Source organism: Pleurodeles waltl, chromosome 9 (assembly GCF_031143425.1).
Source record: "Pleurodeles waltl isolate 20211129_DDA chromosome 9, aPleWal1.hap1.20221129, whole genome shotgun sequence".
Classification (NCBI taxonomy): Eukaryota; Metazoa; Chordata; class Amphibia; order Caudata; family Salamandridae; genus Pleurodeles; species Pleurodeles waltl.
In genome coordinates, this window is record NC_090448.1 from 404756807 (window position 1) to 404773675 (window position 16869).

A 16869-nucleotide genomic window follows, 5' to 3' on the forward strand; every position below is an offset into this window, starting at 1 on the left:
ATGATGTATTATCTGAACAAGATGGTGGGGGAACAAGGTCCAGAGCCTTGTCACTAGAATCCCATACAATATGGAATTGGTTGCAAGCCAGGAACCTGAGAATCACTGCAACCCATCTACTGGGTGTACAGAATACCCAAGCAAACTCCCCAAGAAGGATTCTTCAAGAAAAATATTATATAGGTGCTACACGACAATGTCATTCAAAACATCTTCTCATATCAATTTATTTAGCAACCGCAGATGACAAAAAATGCCCAAACTTCGCCTCAAAGTACTACCAACCAGTGACATTGGGGAATATCATGTGGATCAAATGGTCCTGCTTATTTCTCTACACTTTTCCTCTGATTCCATCAGTAATCATCAAACTGTCTTACTTGAAGGGCAAAATGATTTTGATAGCTTTGAAGAGGCCCCGACATTGGTGGTTCACATACCTGTTCCACATTTCGGAACATCCACACATCAAGCTATAGTGCAGACCTAACCTTCTCATGAAATTCAAAAGTCAGATGGTTCATCCAAGTCTCTCCTCTTTTGAGTTTGGCAGCATGGGTCCTGATCTTGTTCAAAATGGATATTTACAGTTACCGCAGGAATGCTTGAACATTTCCAAAGAGACCAAATGTCTATCAACATGTTCAGCTTACTTTTTTAAATGGATGAGATTCTGTATCTCTTGTTCTAACAAGAACATTGATCCAACTATGTGCTAAGAAGAAGCTATGCTTCCATACATGCTTTATTTGGCCACATTCGGCTTACAATTCTCTTCTATTAAAGTACATTTGACGGCTTTTGCTACTTATAGAAAATGTCCTTCCCATACCACTTTTTTTCAAAGTCCCAGTTATTAAATACTTCATAGAGGGTATCAAGAAAGTTTTTACTCCAATATGCCACCCTTTCCCTCCTTGGGAATTGAACATCGTACTCTCACATCTCCTGGCTCCTCCTTTCGAACCCATTCATAAAGCCTTTTTACAACACCTTTCTTGGATAGCAGCTTTCCTAGTTGCTATCATGCCAGAACATAGAGTTAGTGAGATTCAAGGTTAGGCGCCATATACAGTTTTCCATAGCAGTAAGGTGGTTATAAGGACTCATCTGAAATTCTTACCCAAAGTTGTTTCGGATTTTCACATTAATCAATCTATTACTTTTATTACTTTGCCTACTTTCTTTCAGCACCCTTCCATTTCAGCAGAGAACCCTCCACATTTTAGTTGTCAGACATGCCTTAAAAGTTTATCTAGGTAAAACAAAAGACATATGCAAGTCTAACTAAATGTTTGTAAATATTGCCGTGTATGTACAAGTTTATCCACATCTAAACAATCTAGAATCCAGGTGGATAGTTTCTTACAGCATGTTATGCTACCTGAAAGCAAATAAAGATTTGTCTAGTAGACCAAAATCTCATTCCACTAGAGGGAAAGCAACTACAGCTGCTTTGAAGAGGAACATTCCTATTGCTGAAATATGAAAAATAGCTGTGTGGAAATCAGCTCACACTTTTACCAGTCACTATTGTTTGGGCTCAGATGCTAAAACGGATGCTCAAGTAGGACAGGCTTTCCTGAGGAATCTCTTAACTTAGTTTTCTATATGGATCGTCTTTTACTCTTATACCGCCATTTGTAGGGATGGGCTCAGTACTTTATTCAGTACTTTGAAGATCAGTGGAGATACCCTGTGAGAGGAGGAATGGTTTCTTACTTGTAATCCTAGTTTTCCCTAGGGGAATTGCTATTCAGATCATAAGCAGAAGTCGAAGAGACAGACATTCTACAGCATGCTTCCTTATTTATACTATCTTTTACTCTGTAAAAAACACCTCGGGTAACTGTCATCTGCTGGGCATGTTGGGATATTGGTGGACTGTGAGCCTTTAAAAGCACAAGTCACTTTTCAAATCTACAGAGCTGTAGCCTATAGGTCTACCTTTTCCTTTTCCTCTTCCTTCTTCTCCATTTTCCTTTAAAAAAGGTTTTGTGAATATTATTTATATGGCAAATTGCACAACTCCTGGAAATGTTCCCTGTTTTTACTTCTATATTAACCTTTTTTAAATGCAAATTAAAGCATTTGACCAACGTAGCCTCATTTATAGGTTGCAAAACATTTTACTAAATTAAGTGCTTATCCTGGCCTTCCTGAAGTAAGACAAACATCCACATTTAACAATATATATGGTAAAGAGGTGCTCAGGGATCCTCACATGTGGGTGAGACTCTACAGTGCTTATAATTTCAGTGGCGATTCCCTTGAAAAAGCACTAGGTTTACACGTAAGAAACCATTCCTTTTCTACACATTGATTCCAAATACGTTGTCCTTATTAAAGTAATAATAGAAAATCTACACCCAATGGGAAGTATGTTTTTGTGGGCAATATTTTACTACATAACATTTCTGTCAGATGATATTTTTACTATTGATATTCTGACATCGATCAATATGACTATGCTACCAGATGCACTTTAAAATGTGCTAGTAATGGTAGACAAAACGCACAATCTGGGTTGGAATATTGGTGCTCTCATATTAATCCTTATTATGATGCCCATTTACCTACATTAGGAGGTAAACCCTTCACCCAATCAGTGGTGAGATTTGAGAGGCATTGGAGTTTACTGTCTAGTTTTTGAGATCACTTTGCTGGGTTTACCTCTAGAGAACAGGGTTTTCCCTTAGTATTCTCAGTTTCAAGCTAATTTCTTAGAATATGTACTATTTCAGAGTAAAGAACATGACAACCCGTATCAGATATTTATGTATTCTTCACACCCTAAAACATAAAGAATCAGAGTATATCACTGCTTCTTACTCTAGGTTAAAGATAGGCATTCATTTTCAGATAAATATAGAAATTGACTCAAAAGACAGGGCATATTCTTTCTAGAATTAAAACCCTTCTGGAAGTTTGGCAAATAAAATCTTTGTCCTTGTTAATAGCGTTACCAAAGTTATTGTGCCTGTCCGTCCTGTTGTTAGCTCCCATGCCACTTCCAGCTATAACTTAATCGTCAGACTGTTGCGCCTTGATGCCACAGCCATCATTCAGCTCTCCATTGATTATACCATTGCTCATCGCAAGACTGATGGACAATACTTATCATCAAATCTGTTGTTGTCCTAATGAACTGCTTCTGCAGATCTACAGCTGAAAACAGTTGTCGCCCTGTCGTCATTCTAAACCAAAGAAGCTGTCAGATAGCTTGAAGCTACTCTTCATGTTTTCCCAATGAAGAAGAGGGCTTGATTCCTTCAGCTTTTCTGGATTCCATTCTAGGACCTCAAATGGAAAGAAACTTTAGCCATCTATTAGACATGAAAAGTGGAGGTCGAAGATGTTCAAGAAGTCATTTTTGGTGATGGTGGGGAAGCATCTGAGCATGAAGAAGAAAAGGAAATGTGATATTGTGAAGAGAAACCCAAAAGGTGTGGCATGCTTTTCTCAGCCTTCTGCATCCAGAGGAGGTCGATATTTCATTGGTTGATGAAAGCAATAAACCTGAAATTCTCTTATACATGGAACTTGAAGAGACTATCTACATGGTGACCGTTTCAGAGAGATAACAAAGGGTCTGTCACAACACTAAAATATAAAGTCTTCATGATGGCAGTGAAGCCAAACTAAAATGCTCCCTCCTATACGTCCATATTAAGATATTATTTACACAAACAATAAGATAGCAAAATTCGAGGTAATCATTTGACTTATAGTATCCCGGCTTTTTCAGCAATATTTAAGCAGGGTGTCTTGATTTGAATGCATTACAAGTCATATCTTTGAAATATATGTAGAAGAGCTATTTGGAGGTGATGCGTTTTTACAAGTCCCCTACTAACTAAAGCCTAGATAGACTTTGACAGACACGTGGCAAGCTCATGTATGATTCAGCTTGCCAACACAGGCTGAATAGAAAGCCTGTGACCCACGCACCTCTCCTAACTTACCTGGAAATACTATATATAATTAACAATCATTCCTGTCAGAGACTGCAGGATTATATTTAGCAGTTAGTTCTGGAGCCCCTTCGTTCAAGAGATGGACTAACACAAGAAATCCACACTATGGCCCTCATTATGAACACAGCGGGATTTCCCGCCGTGTTCAGGCTGGTGTTCTAAACACTGACCGCCAGCCCATTGAGGACCCCGCCGGGTGAATAATCAACATTCCGCTGGGCCGGCGGGCGGAAACAGTGTTTCCGCAAGCCCGCCCAGCAGAATGCTGGGCCTGGACATTGCCGACGGCTCCACATGGAGCCGTCATCAATGTAGCTGTGTGGCGGGTGCAGCAGCACCCGTTGCGCATATCGCTGCCCATAAATCGGGCAGTGACATGCGCGACGGGGCCGCCTATGTATTTTTAAAAGGCTTTATTTATTTTGGAGCCATCTTCTAGTGCAGATTCTATGAATGAGTTAATGCAGAAATAAAAATATTAGTAAAAATAGGAAAATGTAAATATGAGAAAAAATGGCTACATATTAGATGTTGATCAATGAATAATATACACAGATGAAATCAATCTGTATCGGAATCGCTCCATTGCCTTTGTTTATATTAGCTCCAAAAGTGCCATCTACACGAGTATCCTTCACTCGTAGCTTTTCCATTTTCCCATTAATCAGCAAGTGAGGTGAGTTTCTGTCCTTGTGTAGGCCTGCTTTTGATGAGAAAACAACAGACAGCACCAGCACATGGCCTTCATGCAGACTATTTACAGCTTTAATGCTCCCTCTGAAGCTGAAAAATGTCTTTGTCGAAATACCTCTGCATCCGACTAATATACGATTTCTCATCATTATAATGAGGGCACGATGCCCCTTGATTTGTAATGTAAGATGGGAAAGAAATGCCTTACGCATGAGCTATTGAAGCAACTTGTACTAAAGTATCACATTTTTAATGAGTAAAATCAGTGTCATAATAAACAAACTATGCATTCATAATGAATACATTAAAAAATGAGTGGGATGACGGGCTCAAAAGCAGAAAAAGATGCAAAGCACATTATATATCAGAGGTCTATTCAAACTTTTTGCAAACATTAGTACCTGGATTAATCGGCGTTTCCCTTATCTTGATGCAAAAAGAGCTGTGTCAACCGACACTGGTGCTGGACTTTCAGAGAGCAGGTAACCTGGACAAGGGCAGAGGCGTACTTCCAGTGTAATGTCTCATGCCAGAAAAACAACAAAAAGGAAAATCATTGTTTCTTATTTTTTGTATAATTTTAAAAGAGTTCTAGGAGTCTTCCTGACAATGGAAAGTTTCCACAAGTTTATGAATAGAATGAAATTACTAATAATAAAGTACAATGTTTACAGGTAAGTAACTTTTCCTTCTTTTATTCACTGCCTTTAGTGTGATGTTCTCTGTGTTCCAAACATTTGTGCGCCCCTTTGTGAACTGCCAGACAGGCTCTGTCGTTTACACTCTTCTCTTTTGACTCATTTGAGTGCTCCTCATTACTTGCTGCCTTTTTGCGTGCCGCCCTCTCCACTCTGTGTATGGCTTGCAACCTTTGGGTGCTCTCCTTTTCATAGACCAGTTTTCTTGATGTCCTTTTGGAGATATCTTGTTATGCTTTGCATGTTTCTTTTTTTCTGTTTAACATTTGCATGTTCTGTTTTTCTTGCTGTCCTTTGTGGACTACTTTCCTTTTATTTGTTGGTCTTAGCATGTTTCTGTTTTCTGACTTCACTTTGCACTGTACATGCTGTACTTTGTGTGCAGTTCCTTTCTTGGTGCACTTTCCACTCATCATTTTGCGTTTTGTTCATTTGAGCACTTCCAGTTACCGGTTGCCCTTTGCATACTGCTCTTTAATGCCGTGTTCCTTGCATGCTGCTTTCTGTGCAATGCGGTGATTTCTGATTATTGCTCTCTTTCATGCGTTGTTCTTTGAATCATTTGTCTTCAATTCTGCTCTTAATACATTGCACGTCCTATAGCTTGCACACTGTCTATTGCCATCTCTCTTTTATGTTCTGTATTTAGCAATGCTCTTTTCATTCTGTCTTTAACATACCACTTATAGTTCATATAATGCTCCAACCACCCTCTTGGCACCCACCTCTCTTGCTGTTCTTTTAGTCTAATCATGCTTGCCCTCTGTCACTCTGTACCGTTTATTCTTTCACTCTGATTTTCTCTCGCTACACAATCACAGATGTTCTATGCAAAACTACCAGTGTTACCTTTAAAATATTTCTTTATCCAAAACTTGTTTCTTTATACAATCTCCTCTGTGCGGTATGAGTTGCTCCCACAGCACCTCATATGATCTAGATAGAGCTCAATTCATGTTGAGTGCTCTGACACTCTATGCCAGGATTTTTATCATGTACAGCTATGGATCAAAATGATTTGTCAGTGAACATGTAAAGAGTGAGTCTTCTGCATGCAGTAGGTCATATCTGACATGCTGTTTGGGTTTCACCATGTCTTTTGTATGCCACCATTTTATGTCCTGACATTTGCACAGTAACCATTTTGCCTGGTGTCCTTAGTGCTCTGTTTTGCATACTGGTGCTGATGCTCGGCCTCTTTAGAATAATTCTTTTTATATCCTACACTTTATGTATTAATGTATGTGCTTACTCTCTTTTGCATGTTGTCTTTTATTCTGTTTTCTCTATACTGCTTACTATTGCTTTTGTCTGTTTTTCTCTCCCTTTCTTCTGTCTCTAGTGATCTAACAGCTGTTGCTGAGGAGGACAAAAGGTGTATAGTACTTGTGTTGTATGCACTTAAAGTGTGTGATGTCCAACGTGTGTGAGCTGTGTGCCAGTGCGGTACGCAGCGCAGAAGCCGTCAAAGTCTGGTGTGACCTCTGGGTTCCTGGCAATTCTTACCTTAATTGATAGGATTGGGTGCATTTTTCTGATATCTGTTCTGCTATTCTACCTATCATCTGACCTGCAGACATCCAAGGGACAAGAGCTTGTGCCTTCAAAACCCGGAATATCTAGCGAGATATGGTCCTCAGTGGAAGATGATACAAGGCGAGTGGTGGGAAAGCGGAGTCATGGCTCTGTGGGACAAGCAACAGGTGAGCAGGATTTGTTGTAGGTTCTCATGCTTGTGGGTAGTGTGATTGGAGAGCTGTGGTGGAGGGGCACTGCCAGTTGCTCAGGATAATTTCCACTTGTTCATAATATAGGGGGTTATTACAACTTTGGAGGAGGTGTTAATCTGTCCCAAAAGTGACGGTAAAGGACTGTACGACGAAACAACGACTGCAAAAAAAACTACTGCCTTAACAACGAGGTCGGAACACCGACCTCGTTGCTACTACTAATGATTTTACCACGAATGCCTTAACAACGATATTTCGTTGTAAAGGCATTCCTGATAAAATCATTAGCAATAGGCACCATTCACCCTACATCCCTCACCCCACCCCCCCAACCCCACCCCAAAACCTAAAACCCCCTGACCCCCCACCCACTCCCCAAAACCAAAAACGCCCCACCCCAAAACCTAAAACCCCCTGACCCCCCACCCACTCCCCAAAACCAAAAACGCCCCACCCCCCCCACCCCACCCTAAAACCTAAAACCCCCTGACCCCCCACCCACTCCCCAAAACCAAAAACGTCCCACCCCCCCCAACCCCACCCCAAAACCTAAAACCCCCTGACCCCCCCACCCACTCCCCAAAACCAAAAACGCCCCACCCCCCCAACCCCAGCCCAAAACCTAAAACCCCCTGACCCCCCACCCCCTCCCCAAAACCTAAACCCACACTTACCTTCGCCAAGTCCCTTCTTTGTACCTTAACCACGCATGTTCGTTGTTCAGAACATACATAGTTAAGGCACAAAAAACCGAAGTCGTGGTTAAAAAAAGCGTTGTTGCGCTTTCGTTAACCACGACCTTCGGAAAAAAAAGGATGTTTCCCAAGGTAAAGTGACGGATATACCACCAGCCGTATTACGAGTCCATTATATCCTATGGAACTCGTAATACGGCTGGTGGTATATCCGTCACTTTACCGTCACTTTTGGGACGGATTAACACCTCCTCCAAAGTTGGAATAACCCCCATAGAGCTTACATCAGACCCGTTTGTAAGTAACCATTTGTGCTAAAAAGCTGAGTGTGAATGTTATTTTCCACTCTTGATAAGATGCCTGACATATGCATCCAGCGTGACTTTGGGGGCATTTAACATGTACTGAATACTCATGGTGGACAGAGTCCCGCCCTCAAAGCATTAGCCAACTAAGGAGAGCGTCACTCATTTAAATTAACTTTTCTGATGGATACTTCTAGTCTCACGTTTCCAACAAGAAGGGTACGCCAAAATAAACTATGTTAGGTTCGGGACAAAAGGGCGAAGTATAAGACATCAATCAATAATAAACATCCCCACATAACCTATCTACATTAATAAATGGTTTAATCCAATGTTGTCTCTGACCCCGAAAAAATCCTTCAGGTATTTATTTTGTTATTCATAACTTATTTTCATTTTACATTTCTTACACTTTCTTATTTTCATTTACATATCTTTAATTTTTTATTCATCATTGTTTTCTTCATATTATTGTTAAAGAACCCCTGATACAAATTGATGCAACCCACCAAGAATACAAGCATACACACATTTCCCATGAACCCCTAAAACGTTCTACTACAACCAAACAAGGAGACCACTCCTCATTCACTCTTCCATTGTTGCGTCTTGATCTGGGATCTTCAGACAGTATTGTTGTTTAACGCACGTTTCTGTGGATATCAAATTCTCAAAGGAGCTTTATATATCAAAGAAGTGTGCAGATTGGCATGCATTTATGCCTCACATAAACACTAGGTCAGTGCTAATTTGAACATTGGCAATACAATTGTGCATACCATAAGAGCGTATAAAAAGATACAGAGATTAAAATTAACATGCCTTAGCAATGTAGAAACAGGCTTGGCAGTGATAAATTCCAAGCCAAAGGGGATATTGGAATGTCAGGATAATTTTAAATGATACAGCAATGTGGACACTGGCATCAAGGCAATATTTGCAACTGATAGACAACGCTACTCTGTGACCATGTACGTTCATTCAGTGAAATGAAAAAAGTACCCTACAGCAGCCTTTGCACCCCAGTCCTCCGTAGCATGATGTAGTACCCCAGGAACAATGAGAGCACTAGTTTTTTCAGCATTATCAATCTCCTGTGACAGGCTATCTTATTGAGCAAAACTCTACCATACCCAATTAGCACCAGTGAGCCCTGAAATACATAAGCAGTACCCTACTGAACTGGAACATATGAGCAATACTAAATTTGGCTACTAGCGACATGTAGGCACCAGGGCACCCTGTGAGCCTCAGCTTACCTGCTCCTGCTCAGCTTACCTGTTCCTGTGCCAGGGCCTGTTCCTGTTTCTGCCTGCTTGTCTTGTACCTGCATCACCTCTGCCTGATTCCTGCCTCCCCGTTTCCTGCCAATTCCTAGCCCTGCACACCCCAGCAACTGCACTGAGTAGGCACCTGCACACCCTGTGAGCCTCAGCTTACCTGCTCTTGTGCCAGCACCTGTTCATGCTCCTGTTTCTGCCTGCATCGCTGCTGCCCAGTTCCCATCTCCACTTTTCCCACTGATTCCTAGCTTTGCCCACCTCATGACCTACTTAATGCAGGCCGCAGTACCACCATCCCAAAGGCAAGTCTGTCTGCACCCCTCCGCACCTCTACTGTGTCCAGCACCAGGAATTCAGGTCTTTCGGGAGCCTGCAGATACTCCCTTGCGAAACTCTTGCGACTCAACCCCAGCACAACCAAGACCTCTACTATCTCACCACACCCCAATCCACGGTTGGTCCTTTCACATTCTTACACTGTCTCTTCATCTCATGCAGCACTCATGCAGCACTCTTGCACCCTCCAGAAACACCCACTCATACAGCACCTCTCCTGACCACCTCCCACACCCACACACTACATAGAGCCTCACTGGCTCACCAACAATCGCTTGCATGCATGCTCTTCAACACCCTCTTGCTTCAAGCACACACTGAGGTCTGGGAACTCATCTTCACCCACTCACCTGACCTTTTCTTCCTCACCGAAACCTGGCTTAACCCTTTGTCTCCCCCAGACACCGGCAACAACATCCCACCAGGATACAAGATCTTGCACCTGGACCGAACCAGGAGGTGGCATCGTCATCATCCACAAAGACACCATCAAATGCACCTCCATCAACGACCCAGAAACTACTTTCATAGAACACCTACATTTTGAATTCCAGACAGACGGCAAATCCACCATCAGGGGGATCCTAGCATACTGGCCCCCAGGATCCTGGAGCAAATTCAGCATCCCCCTCACATACCGTGTCACACCCTTCGCCATTAACACCAAAGACTTCTTACTCCTAGGCGACCTCAACTTCCATCTTGACGACCCCTCTTTCACTCAACTTGTGAAGTGCCCTACACACTCTGCAGGACACACCTTGAACCCCATCTTTTTCTCCAGTTGCAAAATCAAGATCATCCATGTCTCCCCCACTCACTTGAATGGACCACTTCATCATAGACTTTAACCTCTTTACCACATCTACCGCACCGACTGAGAGGCTACACACCCCTAGCTGCAAATGAAGAGATGTGATCAAAGTTACTTGCCTCATCACCCTCCATCTCCAGCCGCCAACCTTCTCAGATGACACTAACAGTAACACAGACTGTTTCAATGAATGAAGTAAGCAGTTAGAAAGAAATTGAAGAACCTCACAAGAGCTCACCTCCAAGAATGCCTTCAAGACCTCACTCAGGAGTTACCATCACAAATTGAAAGAGATCAAGAAGAAAGCTCTGATCCAGAGGATTAAAGCTCTGTTCACCATTGTGAAGGAATTCGCCCGTCCTGCCGCCACCTCCAGTGCCATCAGCCCATCACAAGAACTTTGCCACCACTATTTGACTTCTTCCATGACAAGATATCTACAATGTACAGGAACTTCGACCCTCAACCACACCCTACCATCCTTCTCTCACATCTGACATCCACCACTAAGGTCACCCCTCTCGCGGAGTTGAAGTCTCTGACCAGCGAAGACACTGCGGCCATAATGGCATCCATTCACTCAGTGGCCCACGGACCCATGTTCCCACCTCTTCTTTGATCCAGGGAGACCCACGTTAAGCACAGCACTCAAAACCACCATCAACACCTCTATAGCAAAAGTCACCTTCTTGGATGCCTGGAAACACGCCACAGTCACCCCGCTGCTCAAGAAACCATTGTCGGACCCTGAAATTCTCAGCAACTAGTGACCCATCTCTTATCACCCTGCTCCCCTGCCAAAGTCATAGAAAAGGCAATCAACTGTCAGTTCTCCCACTACGTTTAACACTATGAACTCCTGGACCGCCCAAAATCAGGCTCCTGCAGCAACCACAGCACCAAGGCAGCCCTCATCTCCGCTGCAGACGGCATTCGCAACATACTTTATCAAAGCCAAACTGCTGCACTCATCCTCCTGGAGCTTTCTGCTGCCGTCTCTAACTGCAAACTCATCTCCATACTCCACAAAACTGGAATCCGAGGACCACCTCTCAAGTGGCTAGCCTTCTTCCTGACCGATAGAACACAATGTGCCAAGCTCCCTTCCTTCACCTCAGGACCCAAGGACCTCATCTGCGTAGTCCCACAAGGCTCCCATGTTCCCTTCCTTCACCTCAGAACCCAAGACCGCATCTGCGAGACTCAAGACTCAAACTGTCAGAGATGTAGTTTCCTGATGAATTCTCTAGGGGACTTAACTGGGAAAATATGCACTGATAAAGCCTTTACATTTGCAACACCATTGTCATAGGAATAAGGCTGCCCAGAAACCACAGACAGCATGAAAGGGAAAAGACAGCCTGAGAGGCTATCAGGGAGAAGGTTAAAAAAGGGACCTGTACCTTTAAGGACGCCAGAGGTACCCCATCCCACAATACACTGCAGTGGCAGTGTGCCTCAGAGAGTCAGTTCTTTTTTCCAGCTCCTTCGCGCAGAATCTTTGAACACCTCAGGTGTTTTCTTCACCTACAACTTTTACCAAAACCTATTTCAGCACTTTTAATTTAAAACCTTACTACTTGACTATTTAACACGTCTTCTTTCAAGTACAACCTTTTGTTTTGGGAATTTTGAAAAAAGTTTCTGTCAGTATGCCAGCTCTGTTCATGAAATGTCCTTCCTGTGGCAGAAAGAAGGTGAGTTCTAATGCCTATAAAGGTATGTGTGGTGACACCTCAACACCTCACTAAGGGCTGTGACATTTGCAGCAAAATGTCTAAAAGAACCCTTAAGGACAGACAAGGTGTAGGTTTGGATGGAAGATATGAAAGTTGATCAAGAACGAATAAAAGGACAAGAATTGAGAGTTTTCCCTCCCACCACTCTCCAGAGAAGAGGCACAAAATAGATTCAGCTTCCCACAAAAGGAAATCTGTGACAAAAAAGTCTTCCTCTTGAATCCGCCACCGACATCACTCATCAACGCCATTTGCCAATGTCAAGGACATCAACGTTGTGAGGTGTGGCACCATCCCGTTCCCCTTCCAAGGAGGGCTCAATGTTAACACAACTTCATCCACATCATATTCAACTTCTAAATCGAAGACCCGACTACCTACGACGTTGAAGACCACAACAGCTCCGCCATCTCAATCACGATCGACGTCCAAGTTCCATCACTCGACGTCAAGGTTACATTGGTCACGTCAAAGTCTCATCACTCGATCTCAAGATCACAGCGATCATCGTCAAAATCTCACCACTCATCGTAGACATAGAAAAGAAAGACGCACTTGGCATCAAAGGGTCATATCTCTGCGCTGGAGACTACAGCTTTGACAATAAGGATATGCATGACATTGATAACATCACTGTCGACCTCAAGAGACTCTCAGGTAGATGTTTCATCTTCCTCTTATTGGTCAGGATCGTCGCAGTATTCAGAGGCTCCATCTCCTGATCCAGATACTGGTCTTCCTCCTGTTAGACCTAAAATTCCATCTACCCTGTGCAGCATCATTTACAGCCTATACAGATGTATCTAGCACAACAGTGTTCTGTAGCAACATCTATGTCTCTGATTTGGAAATTGAAGGCTCCATCCCCGCTTAGATCACCACCACCACGTTCACAAGTAAGATTCATAATCCCACCAACAAGATCAAGGTCAAGATCCCCTGATACAACTTCTACCTTGTCATACACACCAACCTCTCCAGCTCACTCCACAACTAGGGTTTCACCAGTCGACAATATCATCATGTTCCAATGTGCCCTTGTGAGAGGAGCTTCTAAGCTAACTATCACACTTGATACTCCTCAACCCACAGTGTCAGTGATCTTGGAGACCCTATAACTAAAAGCCACCCGAGGCCTCTTCTCCCTCTTCTTCCAGGTCTCATGGACATTGTGGAAGATACATTTTCAACACCAGCCACAGTGGCACATTGGAACATGCTTTCTGTCATGGCGACTCTCTGAGGCGAGCCTCTTGGCAAAGACTTTCATCTCTGAAACCAGAATCCCAGTTAAAAATTGCTAACTTACCGTTCTCTGGTTCTTCCCTTTTTGGACAGCATAAGGAAGAGGAAATGCTTTGAATGAAGAACAAAGCAGAGATGCTCAAAGCAGTTGGCCTTGAAGAAGAAAAGATGGCTTTTAAACAGCTGTACAAACCCAGAGACTGGCAATATTATTACCAGAAGGTTCGAACTCCTAGGTGGCCTTACCATTACCCGCAGCAACAAGTGGAATGGCCTTTCCAAAGCAGGTATCAGAGAAGGAACTCTTCACCTCTCAAGGATCCACAGAACAATGACAAAAGCTCCACTCAATCCAAACAATGAGACACACCCTTTGCAATTTCCCACTGCTGTGGGGGGAGCAGTACAATTTTTTCTGGAAGAGTGGAAAAGGATACCATCAGAAAGATGAGTTTTGAACATCATTCAAAGTGTATATGCACTCTGCTTCACAAACACCCCACCGTGAGCACCTCAACAACAACTCAGGACAGCTCATTTACACAAACCTCATGCAGGAAACATCCATTCTCCTTCACAAGAAAGCAATAGGAAAAGTTTCACTGAATCAAATCAACAAGGAGGTCTGCTCCAGATATTTTCTTGTTCAAAAGAAAAATCACTCAAAACTGTTTTGGCCTATCCTGGATCTCAGACTACTCAACAAATCCATCAGAAAAAGAAAAGTTCAGAATGCTTTCACTCCATTTAATATTCCCACACATAAGAAGGACGATTGGCTTTGTGCGGTTGACCTAACAACACCTGGTCGCAGACAGTTCCTAAGATTCGTAGTAAGAGCAGACCACTATCAGTACACCATATTTCCTTTCTGTCTGAAATCAGCCTCTCAAACCTTTTCCAAATGCAAGACATTTCTAGCGGCACACTAAGGAAAAAATGTGTTTTTGCATATCCATACCTAGGCGCATGGCTGATTAGGGCAGATTCTATGCACAAATCTAATAAATATTATGCTACGACAACAACTCTTTGAGCAAAACTGGGATTACAAGTCAATGCAGAAAAATCAATATCCCCTCCAGTCCAGTGCTTCACTTTTCTAGGGGCGACAATAGACACACTAAGAGAAAAAGGGTTAGATGTATGAAAAAGGCCTTTTGCGAATCGGAAATAGCGATTTTTAAGAACAAATCACTATTTCTGATTCACAAAATGCAATGTATCATATTTGCGATTCGGTAATAGCGATTTCTTAAAAATCGCAAATGCAATCCTGTGTATCAATAATTACCTCATTTAAAAACAAATTCTCTCATTTTTTGGCTTCTCACGGAACTCCTTTAGAAATAATTTAAACATTCCCCCATACTCATATGAACAATGTACTAGAAACCGTATCTTATTACGATAGACTCAAGACAAAAGTATTTACGTATAAAACATACAACACATGAATATTACATTTTAAAAACATCCAGACTTATTACATCCCTCTGTTTTGCCATTCTTCTAAAAGTTCAAAAGAGTCCCATCAATACATTTCAAAGTTCTTTAAGCTATCTGCTCAGTTCTTGGAATAGATGTAGTCTCTCATGCCCATCCGTACAAGGGGAATTTGGATCCAAATACATGTATGACCCCTGTATGCATCCAAATAATTATTGCTTCTTGTTTCCTTTTCCAAAATGCATACAATGCTATACAAGGCAATCATCAAACATTCCCCTTTGATGAAAAAGTAATAAATATGTTTCGAACAATGAGGATAGCGGGCAATTGTATTAATAACAAGGTCATCATCAGGGCTTGTCTCTTTCACTTCAGGAAGCGGACTCTAATACAAGAAACAAACCTATACCTTGTTTTTTGTATGTAAGATTCATGTGTGGTATGTTTTTTACGTAAATACTTTTGTTTTGAGTCTATTGTAATAAGATACTGTTTCTAGTACATTGTTCATATGAGTAAGGGGGAATGTTTAAACCATTACTAAAGGATTTCTTTGAAAAACCAAACAGATGAGATAATTTGGAATGAAATGAGGTAATCATTGACACACAGGATTGAGGTACTGTTTGGTGTCTTTGCCTTTGCAATTATTAATCTGTACCTAGTGGAGGTCTTTGATGTATGGTTAATTGTTTGTTCCCTCTCCCACTGAAGCTTCATAGGACCACACCCCATTATACATTTATAGTCTGTGGTTTCTGGGCAGCCTTTTTACTATGACAAAACATTGCAAGTGTGAAAGCTTTATTGGTGCAAATTTTCCCAGTTATATCCCCTCAAGCATTAATCAGAAAAATACACCTCTGACAGTCTCCACTGTGACTATATGGAAAATGACTTTCAGTGTCAAGTTCATTTCCCTGGATTTTTAAAATATATATTGAAGAAGGTGTTCCTGGGGTCTGCACAAGCAGCGAGGAATTATTCAAGGTTTATGACTTAAATGAAGATTCCTAGGATGCAGAACTATGTCTACAGGTATGTAACTTTTCCTTTTTGAGGACTCTCCACTCTAAGCAGTCGGTCCAAAGAGAGATCAGCTTACTTTTTGGTGAAGCTCTCCTATGTCGGCACACTGGCATAAGCTAATAAAAGATCTCATAGTATTTTTGTCTCGTAAAGAATGTTTTATGGGCTACAATTGTCAAAGGAACAAGAATCACCATTCTGTCTCGGGTTGACAACTTGTGGTAATGCTCTTGGCAGAGGATTTCCAAATGTCATTAGTTTTAATTGAGTCTGGCAGAACTTCACCTAAATCTCCTTGGGGTGTTGGGCTCATTTGCTCCATGGCATATGGGGCTGCAATTAAAAATATTTCCTGGGCTGCTTTTGGTTTGCCGTCCAGCCCAATAGAGGTAGCTAGTTGATTGAAGTCAAACCAGTCTAGAGTTTTGGTTAAAATAGGAATGTTTAGGCAGCTTAGGGCAAGAATTGGGGGGTGATTCTGACCTCGGCGGTAAAATGCCCTTACCGCCGGTCAGAAGAACGCCATAACGCGGCCGCGGTCAACCGCCACGGTCATTCTGACCCACAACGGCCAAACCTCCAAAAATCCGTCCTCCACTGCAGCCCGCCACATCGGCGGGCAGCGATAAACTGGAGATGACCAAACCTCCACCGTCACGCCAACAGAAATACGCCCATGCCATTACGACCCACGAATCCACACGGCGGTCATTCAAACGCGGTATTCCATTGGCGGTACACACCGCCGCGGTCAGAATACACACACATCACCAAAACACAGCCACATTGGACAATTTGAAATACACACACCTGATACACATACACACACCACTCCCACACAATCAACCAACTATAAAACACACACCCACATCA

At 42.4% G+C, this 16869-nt stretch overlaps 1 protein-coding gene across 4 annotated transcripts in view; it reads left to right on the top strand.

The window, feature by feature from the left end:
* Positions 1 to 16869, top strand: part of LOC138259404 (golgin subfamily A member 4-like) — a 407876-nt gene that overhangs the window by 239234 nt on the left and 151773 nt on the right. For all 4 annotated transcript variants that reach the window (XM_069207148.1, XM_069207147.1, XM_069207150.1 and 1 more), the window contains one exon: positions 6945 to 7071. In XM_069207148.1, the coding sequence (XP_069063249.1) occupies positions 6945 to 7071 (127 nt within the window). The remainder of the gene's footprint in view (positions 1 to 6944; positions 7072 to 16869) is intronic.